This window comes from Mastigoproctus giganteus, chromosome 3 (assembly GCF_048544385.1).
Source record: "Mastigoproctus giganteus isolate SK-2022 chromosome 3, ASM4854438v1, whole genome shotgun sequence".
NCBI lineage: Eukaryota > Metazoa > Arthropoda > Arachnida > Uropygi > Thelyphonidae > Mastigoproctus > Mastigoproctus giganteus.
Window position 1 is genome coordinate 126,050,930 of NC_143577.1, and position 21,264 is coordinate 126,072,193.

The following is a 21,264-nucleotide window of genomic DNA, read 5'->3' on the forward strand; positions in this document are numbered from 1 at the left end:
AGATATTGACTGGAATTTGTGGATTGGTCACTCACACACTAGCCAGGCTTTTGTGGATTTATTGGATGATTGTTTTCTACATTAGCATGTTTGTGAGGCAACAAGAGGGAGCAATACTCTTGATCTGATTATCAGTACTGATTCTTCATGCATTAAGAATCTGCAGATAAATGAACCATTAGGTGGCAGTGATCACAGTGTGTTGAAGTGGGATTTACTCAAGGAGGTAACTACCATCAGAGGTAAAGGGAAGCGTTTTTGTTTTCGTAAAGGCGACTATGATCGTCTGAGACAGTATTTAAATTCTATACAGTGGGACCAACTGATGATGTTACCAACAGCAATCTCAAAATGGGAAGCATTCAAGGAACTAATCTTGGAAGCTACCAGGCTTTACATACCAACTAAGAAATATTGTTCAAGGTTTAGGCCTAAATGGTTGTCAGATGAACTAATGAGACATGTGGCAGAGAAGAAAAATGCATGGAATACATACAAATTAATGGGTGACATGGAAGCCTATGATAGATATAAGTTGGTCTGTAACCAAGTCACAAAGGAGATTAGGTAGGTAAAAGCAGACTACGAAAAATCTTTGGCAAAGGATGCAAAGAAAAACAGAAAAGAGTTCTTTACCTATTTAAACTCAAGAAGGAAAGGGATGAATCAGACTGGTCCACTGGATATTGATGGTTCAACAGTTGAGGATCCTGCTCAGGTGGCTAACAATCTAAACGAGTATTTTGCATCTATATTCACTCATGAGGAGTTATTCAGGAAGAAGAGTGACGTAGGTAAAATAGACATTGGCAGTGAGCTAGATGATTTTGTAATAACTGAGAGGAAAGTGGAGGAGAGATTGAGGATAAACATAAGAAAGGCACCTGGAGTGGATGGGATCTATTCAGTTATATTAAAGGAGGCAGCAGACGAAGTAAGCAAACCCCTAGCCATATTTATGAGAGCTTCTTTGGACTCAGGGGAGGTACCCATAGACTGGAGATGTGCAAATGTAACCCCAATGGGGCTTAGAGGGGAATAGGTATGCTGTGTGTTATCAGACACTCAGCCTAAAACACTGATGGATCCAATATCTCTCTATTACAGAAGATTTAGGAGAAGTCCGGTTGGCCTGCCTCCCTAAAATCCACTCATGCACACCTTCTCGATGGTAAGCCCTGTTACGTCACTTAGGTAGCAACGAACGTGTAGAGTGGTTCTCTTCAAGACGCCTGGTCAGCGTGAAGAGGAAAAGACTAAACCCTCCAGCAATGAGAGCACAACAATACAAATGGCCCTCAGTCCCCAGCAGCTTTCACTCTCCCTCTTACGGCAGCGAGAGGATCAGAGTGGAAGCAGAGGGTGCTAAGAATCTCTGGGTACGACCAGGCTGCGGTGCACGGAAATTGAACTTGGCCTGTTATAACGTACGATCACTCATCGGTGAAGACAGGATATTAGAGCTGGAAAAGGAATTAGAAAATGTGAATTGGAATATCATCAGTTTGGCTGAAACAAGAAGAAGAAATGAGTCACTTATAAGTCTATCAAGTGGAAATCTGCTGTGGAAGATTTCCACAGCAGATGGAAACTGTGAAAGGAGTGAAGATGGAGTTGGGTTTCTTGTCCATAAAGATTTAAAAAACAACATTTTGGAATTCAAAAGTACATCACCAAGGGTGTCAAGACTAATACTCAAGATTTCTAAGAGGTACAAGCTAAAGATTATAATGATTTATGCACCAACATCGAGCCATGATGATGAAGAGGTTGAAGAAATGTACACTGAAATTGAGAGTCTTCTAGATGAGCAGAAAACCCACTACACTATTATTATGGGGGACTTCAATGTTAAGTTTGGAAAAAGGCAAAACAGCACAGAAAGAGGAATTATAGGAAATTTTGGAATTGGTGAAAGAAATAAAAGAGGTGAAAGACTTGTGGTATTTGCAGAATCTCAAGGACTGTCAGTAATGAACACTTTCTTCAAGAAAAGGGTGAACAGAAAGTGGATATGGAAGAGTCCAAATGGATTAACAACTGATGAAATCGACTTCATCCTCACTAACAGAAGATATATTGTGAATGATGTTACCGTCCTGAATAAGGTAAATGTTGGAAGTGATCACAGAATGGTAAGATGTACACTTGATATAGATGTAGGAAAGGAAAGGAAAAAACTGACTCGAGTAAATAATACAAAGGTCTTTGAAATAACAGAGGAGGAGAAAAAGCAGTATGTACTGGAACTTAAGAACTAGTTTGAGTTTCTGCAGACTGCTCAGGACCAAGATATCGACCAGGAATATTACAACTTTCTGAAAGTGATAAAGCCCAAGAAACCTATAGGGAAACAGAAATCCAAAGAAGAAAAAGTTAGTCAAGAAACACTTGTCATGATGAACCAAAGACAACAAATGAAGAGCAAGAAAAACACTGACAGGGAGAAAATTGAGTATACTGAGTTATGCAAAGCCATTAGAAAGAGACTCAGAGAGGACATAAGAAGATTTAACACAAGAAAAGTAGAACAAGCATTAAGGGAAAACAAAGGAATTAAATCAGCAGCCATGAGCAGTAATACAGAAAGACAAATGATACTGAAACTGAAGAATAGCGATGGTGTACTTATAAACAGCAGAGAAGGCATAATTCAAATAGCAGAAGACTACTATAGAGAATTATACAAGGAGCGAGGGAATGATACCAGCAGTGGGGAAGATGGATTGCAAAGTAGCAACACATACGACATACCCGATATTCTTCCTGATGAGGTAGAACATGCATTGAAGAAAATGAAGAATCGGAAAGCCCCGGGGGAAGATGAAGTTACTGTAGAGTTGTTAAAATTGGGAGGAAGAGACATAACACAAAAACTGGCAAGGCTCTTCACAAAGTGCATTAGAAAAGGTGTGATGCCTAAGCAGTGGAATAATGCAATCATAGTTTTGCTGCGTAAGAAAGGAGATAAATCAGAAATTGGAAATTATAGACCAATTAGCTTGTTATCCCATATCTACAAGTTGTTCACAAGGGTCATTACTAACAGATTAGGAAGAATACTTGATGAGAATCAACCGAAAGAGCAAGCTGGCTTTAGGACAGGATTCTCAACTATGGATCACCTTCACGTAATATCACAGCTAATGGAGAAAGCAAATGAATATAAAACACCATTATGCCTGGCATTTGTGGATTATGAAAAGGCATTTGACTCCATACAGCATAAGGCAATGTTTCGGGCACTGGAAAGACAAGGCATAGATACTCCATATATTATGATTTTGAAGAAAATATATGAGAGCGCTACATCCTTTATTAGACTAGTCAAAGACCGTAGCAAATTTAAAATCGAGAAAGGAGTTAGACATGGAGACACAATATCTCCGAAGCTGTTTAATGCTGCCCTTGATTAAGCATTCAGAAGATTAGACTGGTAGCAGAAAGGAGTCAATGTGAACGGAGAGTACCTAAACCATTTACGATTTGCGGATGACATTGTGGTCATAAGCCACGATCCCAAAGAATTAGAGGAAAATCTTAATCAGTTATGCACAGTTAGTAAGGATTTTGGACTAAAGATGAATATGGCTAAAACAAAAGTAATGATGAACAAGTATGCCACGGAAAGGGAAATAATGATTGAAGGAGCAGTAATTGAAAAGGTGGAGTCATATACTTATCTGGCACAAGTTATTAGCTGTAATAATGATAAATGGCTGGAAGTCAAGAGAAGAATAAATTTTGGATGGATAGCATTCAGGAAATATAGCCACGTACTGAAGAGCAATATCCCAGTTTGTCTGAAACGTAAAATAATGAATCAATGTGTACTCCCCACCATGACTTATGGAAGTGAAACTTGGGCACTCACCAAAAGAATGGAAGAGAAGCTAAGAACTACACAGCGAAGAATGGAACGAATTATATTGCGATCAGACTGTTAGATAAGAAGAGAAACACATGGATTAGGCAGCAAACTCAAGTAAAGGACATTCTTATCAAAACTAAAGAACTAAAATGGTCTTGGGCAGGACACATAGCTCGAAGACATGATGTCAGATGGACTAAGAAAATAACAGAATGGTACCCAAGAGGAGCTAGAAGAAAACCTGGAAGACAAAGGCGGAGATGGATAGATGAAATTCATGAGTTTTTGAGTAGTAAATGGATGGCCTGTGCTCAAAACAGAAGGAACTGGAAAGTTGCTGGAGAGGCCTTCATCCTGCAGTGAATTGAAAATGGCTGATGATGATGATGATGAACTCCAATTCACAAAGGAGGATCAAAGGCTGACACAAGTAATTATAGACCTGTTAGTTTAACTTCTGTTCCAGGAAAATTAATGGAGGCATTGGTTAAAGAAGCACTGCAGGAGCATCTAGACAAGAATTCAGTTATAGCTGAGACGCAGCATGGTTTTGTTAAGGGGAAGTCTTGCCTGACCAATTTGATTGGATACTATGATGCAGTCACAAAAGAACTGAATGCAGGGAATAACTTTGATATTATATACTCGGATCTTAGAAAGGCTTTTGATACTGTTTCACATGGAAGACTGCTGCACAAATTGGACAGTGTGGCATTTGAGGTAAATTGCTGCTATGGATAAGGCGATGGTTGAGTGGCAGAAGACAAGAGAGTGGTAATCAATGGACACTGCTTACGTGGACTAATGTTATTAGTGGAGTTCCTCATGGTTCAGTGTTGGGTCTGTTGTTGTTTTCGGTGTTTATGAATGATATTGATGATGGTATATCAAGTTTAATGTCCAAGTTTGCAGATGATACAAAGGTTGGCAGGGTTGTCAAGGACACTACTGACACAATGCTGCTGCTGCAACAATATCTGGAAAGGTTGAGCAGATGGGCTGAGAGGTGGCAAATGAAGTTTAACATTGACAAATGTAAAGTACTACATATGGGAAACAGCAACCCCAGAGCAACATATCAACTCTGTGGTACTACTATGACAGTGGTAGAGAATGAAAGGGACCTGGGGTGCAGGCAGATATGAAGTTCTCTGAGCAGTGCAGACGGGCTGCAAGAGTAGCTCATGGTGTATTGTCAATGATATATAGGAATTTTTCTAGCAGGGATAAGGAGGTGATTATTCCCTTGTATAAGGCAATGGTCGGGCCACATCTTGAGTACTGTATACAGGTCTGGAAGCCTCATTTCAAGAAGGATGTAGAGCTGCTGGAACGGGTACAGAGAAGGGCAACAAGATTAGTGAATGGAGCAAAGGGTTGCTCTTACGAATAAAGGTTTAAGTTTTGCAAATTACAGAGTCTGGAGACTAGGCACCGGCGAGGTGATGTGATAGAAGTGTATAAGGCTTTGAATGGTTTGAGCATGCTCAATGCCAATGGGATGATTCTTCCTCTTGCCCAGAATAATCACCTCAGAGGGCATAAATTCAAATTGAGGAAGGACGGATGTCGGATAGATGTGCAGAAATTTGCATTTGGCCAGCGGGTGGTTGGTTGGTGGAACCGACTTCCATCATTTGTTGTTGAAGTTGATAGCCTAAACAAATTTATGGTTCAACTGGACAGGTATTTCGAACGAACGGAGGGGTGAAATGGGAGTTGTGTGTGTGTTTTTTTTTTTTTTTTTTTGGCTGATGCTGAATAAGCTTGCTTTCTTGCATCATATGCCTCTACTAATGCTAAATATCGGTGCACTCCTTACATCGATCACAAAGAAAAGAATCCCCAGGTGAGGTAGGATTAGTCACCAGGTCGACCTTGGAAAACATTCCACAGGTTCCACAACGGATTAAATCATTACTCACCCGTAAATCGCCATTGGCTATTTCCGCGTGAGTCACGATTCCCTGTGACGTGTTTAAGGCAGATGTCATAACTACCAGTTTAAATTAAATAAATATCAATGAAACTTAACTTTAAAAAATTATATCTATAATATTATTAAAATCAAACTGTTACAGGAAAACCTGTAACAAAATAATCCAACAATATCTAAATAAATCAAATATTTAAAAGCACTACTATCCAAAAGTAAACCACTTAACTGAGGAGCCCTGACTCACCTCGAATGCCAACACTGAACTGACGGGTTCCCCAAGGATCAGTATTAGGACCACTGTTGTTTTTAATTTTCATAAACGACATTGGTGTAGGGATGGAGGGCGTGATGTCTATATTTGCAGTTGATGTTCAAATTGGTAGAGTGGTTAATGATCACTGTCAACTGAGCTTCTTCAGAGAGACCTAGATAAACTTCAGGAAAGGGCAGAAAAATGGCAGCTATGCTTTAATCCAACAAAGTGTAAGGTATTACACCTGGGAAACAGTAATCCCAAAATAACATTCACTTGGTGGAGTTCAACTAAACCCAGTACTGGAGGAAAGGGACTTGGGTGTTACCATACAGTCAGACATGAAATTCTCTGAGCATTGCAAACAGGTTGCAAGGAAGGCCCATGGTGTCCTATGGATGATCTGTCGAACTTTTGCAAGTAGAGATAGGGACGTGATAATCCCATTATATAAGGCTTTTGTTAGACCACACTTGGAATACTGTGTTCAAGTATGGAGACCGCACCTAAAGAAAGACATCGAGCTTCTTGAAAGGGTGCAAAGAAGGGTAACTCGCCTGGTGAGATCGGCAAAAGGGCATCCTTATGAAGAAAGACTTCGAATATGAGGGTTGTAGAGTTTGGAAACTAGACATCTTAGAGGAGATTTGATTCAGGTGTTTAAGGCTCTGAGAGGCATCAGTAAAATGAATGAGGACAAAATTTTCAAGATTATAAATGATGCTAGAACTAGGGGACATAAATTCAAGTTACGGGGGGAAATGTTTAGATTGGACTGCAGGAAGTTTTATTTTAGCCAGCGAGTTATAAATTACTGGAATAAGTTGCCTACATGGGTGGTAGAGGCTGACAGTTTGGGGAAATTCAAAGGTCATCTGGATAGAAGCTTTGGGTAAGGGAAGCCCATAGGATGATAGGTTGAATTTCCATTTTTTTTTTTATTAATTATTATTATTATTTTTTTTATCATTGTTTTGTTCGGATTTTTTTTTTTTTTTTTTTTGGCTGGTGCAGCATAGGCTTTCTTGCACCACGCAGCCATTACTAATGCTAATACCTCTGCATCAGCATTATCTGTAATTCTGAAAAAACACTGACGGCACTGTCAGCAGCTGCTCCATATGACTGAGGTTGAATGGAGTTTTCTGCGTCTACTTCTTTTTCACTTTCTTAACCTGTTTGTCTTCTGTTGTAAGAGCTCTCGAAGTTACGACTTTATTATCTACGTGCTCCCAACTGTCAATGTTTGGAAGTTGATTCAAATACTCTGGACTCCTTTTTGCAACCACTGAGATAATGGAATGTGATCTTCCTTGCCAGTAATGTTACCTTGCTTTGACTTAAATTCAGCCTTCTTGAAACAGTTTTGAATGCAACTTTGTGAAACGCATTCCCACGCATCTCTCATAAAGTGCATAGCATTGAGAACTGAGATTTTCATTTCAGTTCTCTTGTCTATTCTGTCAATGAGCAAAAGGACCAAGTTTGCGACGAACATGAGCTTTGAAACTTTTGATCACACCTTGATCCATTGGTTGTAGCACTGCTGTAGTGTTTGGAGGCAAAAAAACAAGCATTGTGTGACTTAGATTGTCAACTTTCTGTGGATGTGCAGGATAGGTTATCTACAACGTCTAATTTTACGTTTTTCTGTTCAAAGATTTTGTCCCACTTTTGGAGGTAATCCGCGAAAATATCTGAAGTCATCCAAGCTTTTCTGCTCAACGTATAAGCCACTGGAAGTTGCTTCATTTTCTTGAAGCATCTTGGTTTGGCAGACTTTCCAATCACCAAATGCCTTCTTTTATCTGTCTGAAACATATTCATGCAGATAGCATAGCCATTCTAAGTCTATTCTTCGATAACTTTTCTCCAGTGCATTTTTCGCCTTGGAATTTCAAAGTTTGGTCAGAAGTGACATTATGGAAAATTCCAGCTTCGTCCATATTGTAGATGTCATCATCATTATAGCCTTGAGAATGAAGTGGCCATACGTTGGTCATCCACTTAGATGTTATCTCCATGTCCACTGCAGATGCTTCTCCGCTGATTTTTACCTTAGCATATTTTATGCCGATTCTTAAAATGATCAAGCCACCCATTTGGGCAACAAAATCCTGCATAGTTGAAAAGCCGTGCAAATTTTTCTGTTTTAGCCTATAAGATTGGTCCACTTATGAGTAAACTGACATTTCTTTGTGCAGTGAACCATTTCAGCAGAGCTTGATCAGCGTCACCTTGGTCGCATTTCTTGAGTCTCTTTGCATTTGTTACGTTGTCATCGCAGGCCTTCAACACTGCGTCTCTATTTTTCCAGTGTTAAAAGAGTAGACAAAGAAAGTCCGTACTTCTTGTTTATCTCTATGTTCTTCTGACCAGTCTGCAGTTCTTCAATAATTTTGGCTTTTTTCTTTCTCCGATAATGCTTTCCTCTTCGACATTTTCAGGCTCCCAGATTGAAACCAAGTTCCTCTTACTGTCCTTGTGAGAATAGATTTAGTCCTTAAAAGGACGGTTTTTCAAATTTTCTGCAATATCCACTATCTGAAACGATCGGCATCAAAGCAATGAATGCATCTAAGCTCTCCAGCGGTCTGCTTTTATCTATTAAGCAGTGGCCATCAATTGGTCATTGGAAGGAGTGGGGTGTGTTTTTACAGCTTGCTGCTTGGTTTGCTGATGATCAATAGCTAGGTGCTGCAGAGTAGGCAAAAGCAGACCACTAGCGAGCTTAGAAGCATTCGCTGCTTTGACGTTGATTGTTCTAGACAGTGGATTTCACAGGCAATTTTATAAACGTTTTTCAGAAAGACAAGTAGGAACTTTCTTCTCGTTTGTCATTATTATTATTATTGTGCAAGGAAGCCTGAGGCTTATGCTGCACCAGCCAAAAAAAAAAAAAATCCTAGAGAAGGGGGGGGGAATCACCAAGAAAGAGAAGAATGATGATATCCAGCTCAGGACCCTGGGTGTGCCCAGCCCAAACCTAGCAGATATGAGCCCCTGGGGTTAATCATATTAGGGCTGCCCGAGAACTAACTGATCTGCCTATGTGTAATACTGTAGTTCATAAATTGCGTGTGTTCTTTAGTCGATTTGCCTGTTTTAATGGACGAAAAATAACAAGTTTCTGTGGGACAAAATGCTGCTATTCACGCCTGACACTAACGAATTCAGCTACTGAGTGAAATAAGCCCATAAACGTTCTTCACCTTATTGAAGGGATTCTAATCCAGGCCTTTTCCACAGTGTGGGGAGGATAGCGATTACAGCCACTATTCTACCCTTGAGGTAAAAAAAAAAAAAAAACACTATTATATTAGGGCCACCCGGTAATTTCTTACATATTTGTATACCCATATTTGTGGGTGTAAATTACATGTTTTCTCTAGTCGATTTAGCATTAGCATTAGGATAACAAGAAGCACTTGCTTCGCTGCACACGGCGGTATGTTCCCTCGTTATTATTATCATTACCATGTGGTGCAAGGAAGCCTGAGGCTTATGCTGCACCAGCCAAAAAAAAATTTCTAAATTACCCCGAGAGAGAGAGAGAGAGAGAGAGAGAGAGAGAGAGAGAAAGAAAGAAAGAAAGAAAAGGGAATCAGCAAGATAGAGAAGGATAATAGTATCCAGCCCAGGATCCTGGGTATACCAAGCCCATACTCATCAGATGTGAGCCCCTGGGGTTAAATATATCCGGAATGTGCTCATTATATCTGAATTGAATGCTATCTGTTTTTAAACGAGACCAAACAAAATATCTCAGTTTACTTGTTATATTCGGGAACTCGTAAACAAGTTCGTTATAAAAGAATTCAACTGTATTTTGAAAATATGATCTATTTCTGGAAATAGAGCATGGCCTCTTGGGTGGTATAATTATAGATACTAATGTTAATGTCTGCACATAAATCCATTCTAATGTAAGTAAATGAATTGTAATTTTATTAATTTTATATATTTTAAGGTGCTTAGTCAAGATGTGAAGAAAGAGAATCCCCTGCAGTTCAAATTCCGTGCCAAATTTTACCCAGAAGATGTTGCAGATGAACTTATTCAGGATATAACTGTGGTAAAAATATAATTAATGCTTTTCCAAAATTTATTAGCAGATTTGCTTGGGCTTTCACTTACTTGCACAAAGAGCACTAATCAAGAGTGGCAGTAAGTTGCTAAAAAGTGGATAAATTTTGTTTAGAAAATATTTTATATTAATATAAATATTTTATATTAACTACAAAAGTCCAGCAATATTGACTGTCTTCCTCATACAGTCAGTCCGGCTCTGTTAAAGAAACAAATGAAATGATTAGTTGAAATGTAATGTTCAAAAATTATTTATTTTCGGGTTTACCTGAGCTATACACTGGTGTTCAAAGAAAGTGCATTACCCCTTAAAATTGTAATTGTCGCCGAATAATGTAAGTATATGGCAATATTTCTTACAGGTTGCATCAGATAAAATTGACACGTGTAGCCGATTACGTAATATTGCATCATCTGTTACTTTCAGCTATATAAGCACGCCCTGCAAAAGTTGCAGTTATTCCTTGGTTGTGTCAGGATGGTGTGCAGTTGACACCACAAAGAAAGAGTGTTATTTTTGCTTTATGGGAAGAAGGATGTTCTTCCCATCATATTGCTTATAGACAGAGGTGTATTGCTAAAAAATAGTACCGGAATGCTCATCGTAAAAAAAATATTACTGGAATGCTCATCGTAAAAAAAAATAAAATATTACCAGAATGCTCATTCTCCAGGAGACTATATCATAACGCCACATCAACTGTACATTAACTGAATCAGACTTCAGACTCATGGTTCATAGAACAACCAATTCTACTCAGCTCATGGCGAATCAAAATGTAGCATTCACATGCATCACCATATATCTCATTCTTTGATCTCTTTATCTAACACATTGTACTTTAGTAAGAAACGTTCAAGTTTCATTGCAAAATTTATACTTTTGCTTTTAAATAAATTTTTAAAGAAATCTAATAATTTTAAAGATTACTATTAATATATATTTTTAGTAGCAATGGGTAAAATAGATATTTCTCCCTCCCCTTTCTTTATGCCATTGTTTCATAATATTAGGTGTATAAATTTAATGATTTTCTATTATGGCATTTAGAAAAAAGTACCAGAACATCGTTCCGGCCCAAATGCACCACTGCTTATACAGGGTGCCTTAAAAATATTGGTACAAACGTTTAGGGGAGGAAGATAACATCTAAAGGAATGTGAATCGCATAGGAACCCATAACCGGAAACGTCACGGGAAAGTAGTAGCAGAGGCACAAGAAGCAGAAATGACACGACAGTAATTAGTGGCAAACATTTATTTGACATAATATTAACAATAGAGTACAAGATGGATGCATTTCATGATGTTATAACAGATGCACGAAGGTTCCACCATGAGACGCGATGCATGCGTGACACTGACGCTGCATGGATTGGTGGACATGGTCGAACACACCTGGAGTTTCTTTGACAGTAGCAGCGGCACTGACGAGTCTTGCCATGAGATCCATTTCCGTCTCCACAGGTGATTCCTACACAATAGATTTAAGGCCCCCCCCCCAGAAAGAAATCAAGGCTCGATAAATCAGGTGAGCCAGGGTCCACCACGGCCAATCCATCGATGCCCAAAACGCCTGTTCAAATGGTCACGAACACACCTTCCATAATGGGCAGGCGCCCTGTCATGTTGAAACCAAATGTTGAATTTCACATTTGCTGGAACATCGTCAAGTAACCCTGGTAGAACTTGTTCAAGAAAGATCCGATATTTAGCAGAGTTCATGCGGGATGGTAACAGGTATGAGCCGACTAAGCAGTCACCGACCATACCTGCCCACACATTTATTGCGAAGTGATGTTGTGCCGCATGGGGGCGCACACTGTGTAGGTTGTCGTGAGCCCACACATGAGCATTGTGCTGATTGAATAAACCTTCTCGAGTTAAATAAGCCTCTTCGGTGAACAAAACATAGGCTGGAAAATTCAAGTCTTGAACACTTTTTTGGAGAAACCACTGCGCAAAAGCCACACGTGCAGGATGATCTTGGGGGGCGCAGTAACTGAACCCTTTGGAGATGAAAGGGGTGTAAGGAATCGTGGTGCCAGACACGCTGTACACTGCAACGAGACATTCCTAAGGCATAGACAATGGCATGAGTGCTGGTAGTAGGATTATTCTGGACAGCATTCACACACTTTCTTCCATGGCAGGAGTTCGCGTCGAACGTGGTCGGCCCGCACTACTCCTGTTACCTCTATAATCGCACAAATTTTGATGCACACACACAAACAAGTGTTGGTCCCCGGTACATGTCTGTCTGGGAAGCATTCTCCATAAATTCGTTGAGTGGCTCGTCCATTGCCCTCTGCTAATCCATACACTAGGTGCATGTCTGCCAGCTTACAGTTCGTATATCGCTGCATGCTCTTCGAGCGGCGACTACTGCTTGAATGAGTAAACCAGAAATTTTCCCTCTCACGAACTGATGAACAGCACCATGTACCGACTTAGGGTGACGTTTCCAGTTATGGGTTCCTATGCGAATCACATTCTTTTGGATGTTACCTACCTCCCCTAAATGTTTGTATGAATATTTTTAAGACACCCTGCAGAGTGTCTTGTAATCAGTCAACAGTGAGTAGATTTCTTTCCAAACTCCAGAATACAGGTTCTACTGATAGGAAAAAAGGAACCGGACACAAATGAGTCTCTACGCCAAAACAGGACCACATTTTAAAGCACTTTTTTTTTTCTGTTTTTTTCTTTTTTTTTTTTTATGTAGACACCAAACACGAGAAGTATTAGAACCTATAGTACTTAGTACCGTGCTTGGGTTGGAGGTTGAGAAGACGAAAGAAGATATTTGTTGACATTGGACTTGAAATTCTGAATAATGTAATTTTCAGGAAATATGTATGAAGGAAGGTTGTTCCAGAAAACGGCAGTTGAATGAATAAACGACGAAGATGAAAGTTGGTTCTGTGAGTTTGAAGTTGGACAGTAAATGGATGTTGGCTGGTGGCGGCATGTGTTCGGACTGTTTTGAAAGTGAGGGCAGGACTTATAGAAGCCAATTCAGAAGAACAGTGCCCATGAAAATATCTGTAGAAGAGGCATGCAGCAGAAACAGTACGTCTGTGAGACAGCGAGTGGAGAGACTCTGTTAGAGATGAATCATTCATTAACTTAACTGCTCTCTTCTGAATGGAATTATGAAGCCTGAGAGAGGTTTTGGGGGCACCACCCCAGATGTGGGAACAACATTCCATGGTAGGGCAGATTTGCGATTTGTACAGAGTGAGCAGCTGTTTGGAAGAAAAGTAACGCCGAAAGCGAAAGAGAAAACCAAGTTTTTTAGATGCAGAGGAAGCAATATTTATAATGTGCTTGTGCCAAGAGAGATTAGAAGTCAGGGTAATCCCCAAAAGAGAAACCGCATAGGAGCAGAAGAATCCTTTTTGCGAGATATAAGACAAGGCTGAGTTTTAGAAGGATTGATATCAACTAAGTTGTCTTTGCCCCACTAGAGAATTACCTGAAGATCGGCATTTAAGGAATTGGTAGCAGATTTTCAAGAAGTTTAATCTGATTGACCAGGGCAAGGTTTCTCAAATTCGGAAGTGGAATGCAATGTGCTATCATCGGCAAAACTATGGATAGGATTTCCACTAGTTTACTTCATTCACGCAGATGTAGTGTGAAGGACCTCGTTTTTATCGAATTCGTTCATATGACCAGTCAATGGAAGAAGGTCATTAATATACAAGAGAAAAAGAGTGGGGGAAAGAACTGAACCTTGGGGGACACCGGCATTAGTGGAGAAGTTAGAAGACAGGGTGCCATCTACCATCACCCTCAGTGAGCGATCAGAGAGAAAACTGGATAACCAATTACAAAAAACAGTCGGAAAACCATAAGATGGAAGCTTGTTTGAAGACCTTTTGCCGAACACGATCGAAATCCTTTGACATGTCTATAGCGACTACTTGAGTTTCACCGAACTTTTCCATTGAATTAGTCCATTAATAGGTTTTGCAGATTGGAAATGGACATCATTCAGATTAAAATTGAGACCACGTATATTTGTGAAATGTATTAGGAAGTGTTTGGGAGGTTTAGATCTTTTTGCAGATAAGCTTACTCTATTTGTTTGACAATTCATGGTGTAGTCAATGGTAAGAAAAATTGGGTGGTACATATTGTATGAAGTAATGAAATTTTTGGATATGGCGTACACATGGAAAGAATATACCCAGGTCCTTGACATAACATGGCCTCGACAATGCCTCCCGCATACACACTACTCGGACTCTCTCCGGTCACTATCTGGCAGAGTAGAGGTAGCAAGATTATACACAAGCTGATCTGGAAGCCTCCTAAAGAGTTACCAATAGGTTCGCTGTGGTGAACTAATTATAAGTTACCCAGAGCGGCGAGTGATCTAAAGGCCCCATCACTCACGAGCATGATACAAGGGGGAAGGAGCAAAAATGTGCGCAACTGTTTCTTGGCATAAGAAACATAATCAAAAATATTGCAACAAATTTTTTTTCGAAAAACAAAAAGATTGTACTTCCTTTCTTCAGTGTGTATTGCATCTACTAACACAAAATCAATGAAATTCGTCTATCAGAAGCCACACTGGAAATGGAAAAAACTGGTGTAAAACTGATAACACTGCAGTGTGCATTTAATAAAAGAAAAGTTTGCTTTATTGCAATTGTTTTCAGGACAATATCACTACAGAACAATATCAGTACAGAACGTTTTCTAGATGTATATTTTTTCTTCTAACAAAATTTCCAGAAAACATTTCTATTGATGCATGCGTTATAAACTTTGAAAACTTGTGTCAAAGGAACTTCTTATGAATATTCGTAAAATCAAACCGTGTTGTAACCAGATTTTTTTGTCAGATATTCACAAAAAAGCACCAATTGCCCAATGCTAATCTATCTGTTATTTTTGGTTTTAAATAAGAGGTGTCTGAATATTTGTGCTTGTCGGCATTATAAAAACATTATATTAAACGTGTAAATAATAACAATCTATTTTATAAATTATTATTTTATTAATTTATAAAATGGAATTTAATAAATTAATAAAATTTTTAATTTATTATATTTTATAAATATAAAATTTTATATTTATAAAATATAAAATTTATAGCATTTTTTATTTGTTACACATATATGATATGGTATATAAAATATAAGCAGTACCTATACAATTATGAAAATAAACATGTGAAACTAAATGAACTACAAAAATAATACATGAACAATGAATTCTGGATATAAAAGTTAATATTTTTAAAGATATTGAATAAATATTTAAGTAAGTATTTAAGTATGTATATCGCAGTATTACTTTTCTAAAAATGCACCACAATACAGATTTCGGTATCAGCAGGTACAACGTACCTGCTGATATATTTTTGTAATGCGGGTACAATGTACCCAAATTACAAACAAATAACCATTACAAATAATACTGAAATTGTTTTTTCAATAAAAATTATGCAGCAATACTTTTTTTATTTATTTTACTGTACCAGTTTCATAATGAGTTTCTGCACTAAAGACGTTTTTAATGGCTGTCGCTGTGACACTGTCAGTCTCAGAGTGGAGCAGCAGCAACTCATTATGTACCTTGTACATAATTTTTTTATTATTATATCATTTTGGTAATTTAAAAAAATAAAATAAAATAAATTACAACTTTTTCTGTACATGTAACTTATTTTATTTCTCCACACACACAAACACTTTTTTTTTTTTTTTTTTTTTGTATGAGCCATTTTCAGATCAGCCACATCATATTAGCTAATTTGTTGAACCCCGCCATATGGTGTATATGCCATTTCAGTATTTCAGAAGCCCAAAAATATTGCATGTTATCATAGAGTAGGAACAATGCCATTTGTTGCACCATAGGTATTATACAGGGTTGGTCTTATATCAATTTAAGGAGATGAGATGCAGTTCCAAGAAATAAATTATCAGAAACAATTTGAAGAGTTCATTTAAATTTTATAAATAACATTATAGAAATATAATATTAGTCTTAACAAGTAATATGGACAAGAAATTGACATCAGTTTAAGTTCAAATTATTTGCAGTAAACTGACATGTGATCCACCCTGTATTTTAGTTACTCTTTGTATTTATTTGTGTTGTACGATGTTAGTTATTAATGTATGCATATTTTATTTAGCGGTTGTTTTATCTTCAAGTGAGGAATGGCATTCTCAGTGATGAAATATATTGCCCTCCTGAAACATCTGTTCTTCTGGCTTCATATGCAGTTCAAGCAAAATATGGAGATTATTCATCTGAACGACATATATCTGGCTCTTTGTCTAATGAGCGATTGCTTCCTCAAAGGTAATACTGTATAAGCTCAGTTTAACTTCAAAATTTAAAATGTTTTTCTAATATTATAATAACATGCACTAATAGAAATGGAAACCCATTTCTTTTAGTGCATGTTATCAAACCATGGAAAAAAGATCATATTTTGACTTTGACAACAGTTGGTATTACTTCTCTGTTTTTCTCATTTTTTCTAATTGGACAGATTCCTGTTTGGTCCCTGAGGCTTGTTGCGCACATTCTTCCAGTTGTGATGGGCTGGGACTTGCTACTCGAGATACTAGTCAAGTGGACAACTTTCACCGATGTCTCGTTGTTCTACTACAACTAAATCTGGCCCTGGGTGCCAAGCGATATTTCTGTGATTTATAGAGTGCTCTTCAAAGGCAATTAGTTATTTTTAAGTTCTTACACTCTTCCCTGAAGCCTTATTTTTGAAACTGGTCTATACTTGAAAAGCCACAAGTTAGAACACAGAAAGGGAACCGGCCTTTCTTTTTTTTATCCATATTTCTAGGTCAGTGGCCTCCTAGTAGCACTGCTCCTGCCTCCCTGTGGTGTGTGGCTGTATACCTTGGCAGATAAGTCCTCTTACGAAGGGCTAAAGGAGCTCAAGATGTGGTCTAACCATTTTCTTTTTTTTTATTTATTTTACTGTACCAGTTTCATAATGAGTCCAACAGGATAGTCACCTTCCTTATCCTGCTTTCAAAATTCCTCTATATCATTGACAAAACCCCATGAGTGTTCTTGCAGCCTGTTTGCACTTCTTGGACAGCCTTGTCTGACTACCCAGTTATCCCAAGTCACTTTCATTCCACACTGCCATGATTGTAACAATTTGTCATTTCTCAGCCCATCTGCTGAATTTTTGTTTTGTTTTAGTAGCATACAGTGATGATCACTCTGAATTATTAGCCACTCTGCAAACCTTTGTATTGTCTGTCAGCTTAAGCCTGATATGAATTTATCAGTGTTTTTAATAAATATATTGGTTGTCTCTGGTGTGGATACATCATTTTGAGCCAGAAACCGTGATTATCTGTGATATGTCATCACAAATAATCATGGTTCAGGTGTGGTTTCAATGGACCTTTCAAAGGGCATTTGTTAATTTTGGTACTTACTTTGCTACCTTGAATAATTGTAAGTCTACATTTACAGTTATCCTAACAAAAATTTATAAATTAATTAACTTTAAAAAATCCAGGAAGATATGCTAATACTAGTTCTGCATGGTTGTTCAAGGTCCACACCTGTTTGTGATAAATGAATGTTGTCCTATCCACCATGAAGTTAAGTTTTACCATTCAGACTTTCATTGATTTTTGATCAAGGGGTGACTGCCATTCTTGGATAAAATTTTGGACATGATAATGAACTGAAAAACTCTCTTGGCTCTGAGAAACTGAAGTGACCCTCTACTGACAATAAATTATTAGCCTTGTGCCAGGTAGCATAATTTATCTATAAAAAGAGACTGACACTTTGTAGTATTTTGTATAATTTTTTTTCCTACTGGGGGAATGGAGGAAAAGCAAGACTTAAGCGACTTCTTGTTTTTACTATTTTAAACCTCTCTATTTGTCTTATATATAACTGTTCAGGTTTTTTTACTGAATTAACAACTATCAAATGAGTTGTAGTTAATATTGTTATTTCATTCATAATTTTGATTTTGTAAGTAGCAGTAATAATTATCTTTTTAGAGTAATGGACCAGCATAAGTTATCCAAAGACCAGTGGGAAGAAAGAATAACTAATTGGTGGGCTGAACATAAAGGAATGCCCAGGTAATGGGATATTTTCTTTTTGATCTTATTCTAAGTGATAACCTGTGAAAAGTAGCTTTTAGATTGTGCATATATACTGGTGGATAGGGGAAACCCTGGAGCCCGCAGAAAATAATAAAATACTTGTGCATATATACTATAGGGGGGAACCATTGTCCAATTAATAAAACACCTTGTGCACATATACTTCATCACATTATATTTCCGATAATCAGAAACCCATTGCATATTATTAATCCCTTTCTTGATTTATATGTAAAAAGATAAAAAAATTAAAGTATTCCTATGTAGAGGGCTCTGGAGCAAGTTGTAAGGCTAGTACTGAAGAGAAATTTGGACAGCAGGTACAAAAAAGAATGTGCTCGCCATTTATAGTAAAAAAAAATTAGTTAGGAAATTTGTCATTATATGGTGCTGTGGCAATACAAATCATGTGAACAGCGCTACATTTGTTCAATGTGTACCTCCATTTTGGTCAACAACAGTTTCCATTCGGAGAACAGCATTTTCTACAGCAGAACGTAACATGTCAACTGGAATAGCCAGCACATGACGTCTAATGCTGTCCTTCAGATCTGCCAGAGTTTGACATCCTTCCCGATACACCTGGTTCTTCAAAAAACCCCACAACCAGGCCGCATGGGGTGAGGTCCGGTGATCAGGGTAGCCAAGATGTCTGTAAACAGTGGCTGATAACCCATTCGTCTGTAAAGTATTCCCTTAGCAATCTTTGGACACAAATGTGGATGTGGGGGTGGCATACCATCTTGCATTAGCATTAGTAGAGGCATTTGATGCAAGAAAGCAAGCTTATGCAGCATCAGCCAAAAAAAAAAATAAAGTAAAAAAAAATAAATAAAAATAACCACTTCCACTTCACCCCTCTGTTCGTTCGAAATACCTGTCCAGCTGAGGCTTAAACTTATTTAGGCTATCAACTTCCACGACAAGGGGTGGAAGTCTGTTCCACCTACCAACCACCCGCTGGCTAAAGGCAAATTTCCGCACATCTATCCTACATCTGTCTTTCCTCAATTTGAACGTATGCCCTCTCAGGTGATTATTCTGAGCAAGAGGAAGAATCCCATCAGCATTGAGCATGCTCAAACCATTCAAGGCTTTGTACACCTCTATCAGATCACCTCGCTGGTGCCTAGTCTTCAGACACTGTAATTCGCAAGATTTAAGCCTTTCTTCGTAAGAGCACCCCTTTGTTCCATTCACAAATCTTGTTGCTCTTCTCTGTACTCGTTCCAGCAGCTCTACATCCTTCTTGAAATGAGGCCTCCAGGCCTGTATACAGTACTCTAGGTGTGGCCTGACCATTGCCTTATACAAGGGAATAATCACCTCCTTATCCCTGCTAGAAAAATTCGTATATATCATTGACAATACACCATGAGCTACTCTTGCAGCCTGTCTGCACTGCTCAGAGAACTTCATATCTGCCTGCACAACCACCCCCAGGTCCCTTTCATTCTCTACCACTGTCACTGTAGTACCACAGAGTTGATACGTTGCTCTGGGGTTGCTGTTTCCCATATGTAGTACTTTACATTTGTCAATGTTAAACTTCATTTGCCACCTCTCAGCCCATCTGCTCAACCTTTCCAGATCCTGTTGCAGCAGCATAGTGTCAGTAGTGTCCTTGACAACCCTGCCAACCTTCGTATTTTCTGCAAACTTGGACATTAAACTTGATATACCATCATCAATATCATTTATAAATACAGAGAACAATAAAGGACCCAATACTGAACCCTGAGGGACTCCACTAATATTAGTTCACGATGAGCAGTGTCCATTGATTACCACTCTCTGTCTTCTCCCCCTCAACCACCCCTTTATCCATAGCAGCAATTTGCCTCCAATGCCACACTGCTCCAATTTGTGCAGCAGTCTTCCATGTGCAACAGTATCAAAAGCCTTTCTAAGATCCAAGTATATAATATCAAAGTTATTCCCTGCATCCAGTTCTTTTGTGACTGCATCATAGTATCCAATCAAATTGGTCAGGCAAGACTTCCCCTTAACAAAACCATGCTGTGTCCGAGCTATAACTGAAGTCTTGTCTAGATGATCCTGCAGTGCTATTTTAACCAGTGCCTCCATTAATTTTCCGGGAACAGAAGTTAAACTCTCAGGTCTATAATTACTTGTGTCAGCCTTTGATCCTCCCTTGCGAATTGGGGTCACATTTGCACATCTCCAGTCCATGGGTACCTCCCCTGAGTCCAAGGAAGCTCTCATAATTATGGCTAAGGGTTTGCTTACTTCCTTTGCTGCCTCCTGTAATATAACTGGATAGATCCCATCCACCCCAGGTGCCTTTCTTGTGTTTATCTTCAACAATTTCTCCTCCACTTTACTCTCAGTTATTACAAGATTCTCTAGCTTACTGCTAGAGTTGAATACACCTCTGGCATTCCCCTCGCTGAATAACTCCTCATGTGTGAATGTCGATGCAAAATATTCATTTAGTTTGTTAGCTACCTGAGCAGGGTCATCAACAGTTGACCCATCGATATCAAGTGGACCAATCTGATTCATTCCCTTCCTTCTAGAGTTTATATAAGTAAAGAACTCTTTGCTGTTTTTCTTTGCATCCCTTGCCAAATATTTCTCGTAATCTGCCTTCGCCTGCCTAACCTCCTTGGTAACTTGGTTACAGATCAACTTGTATCTATCATAGGCTTCTGTGTCACGTGTTAATTTGTATGTATCCAATGCATTTTTCTTCTCTGCCATATGCCTCATTAGTTCATCTGACATCCATTTAGGCCTAAACCTTGAACAATATTTCTTAGTTGGTATGTAAAGCCTAGTAGCTTGCAAGATAAGTTCTTTGAATGCTCCCCATTTTGAATTTGCTTTTGGTAACATCATCAGTTGATCCCACTGTATAGAATTTAAATACTGTCTCAGTCCATCGTAGTCGCCTTTACGAAAGCAATACCCCTTTCCTTTACCCCTAATGGTAGTTACCTCTTTGAGTAACTC

General features: G+C 38.5%; 1 protein-coding gene across 4 annotated transcripts in view; it reads left to right on the forward strand.

Annotated features, from left to right (window-relative positions):
• Positions 1 to 21,264, forward strand: part of LOC150088259 (moesin/ezrin/radixin homolog 1-like) — a 706,511-nt gene that overhangs the window by 247,495 nt on the left and 437,752 nt on the right. For all 4 annotated transcript variants that reach the window (XM_090369412.1, XM_090369409.1, XM_090369410.1 and 1 more), the window contains 3 exons: positions 10,034 to 10,138; positions 16,314 to 16,483; positions 18,181 to 18,264. In XM_090369412.1, the coding sequence (XP_090225538.1) occupies positions 10,034 to 10,138; positions 16,314 to 16,483; positions 18,181 to 18,264 (359 nt within the window). The remainder of the gene's footprint in view (positions 1 to 10,033; positions 10,139 to 16,313; positions 16,484 to 18,180; positions 18,265 to 21,264) is intronic.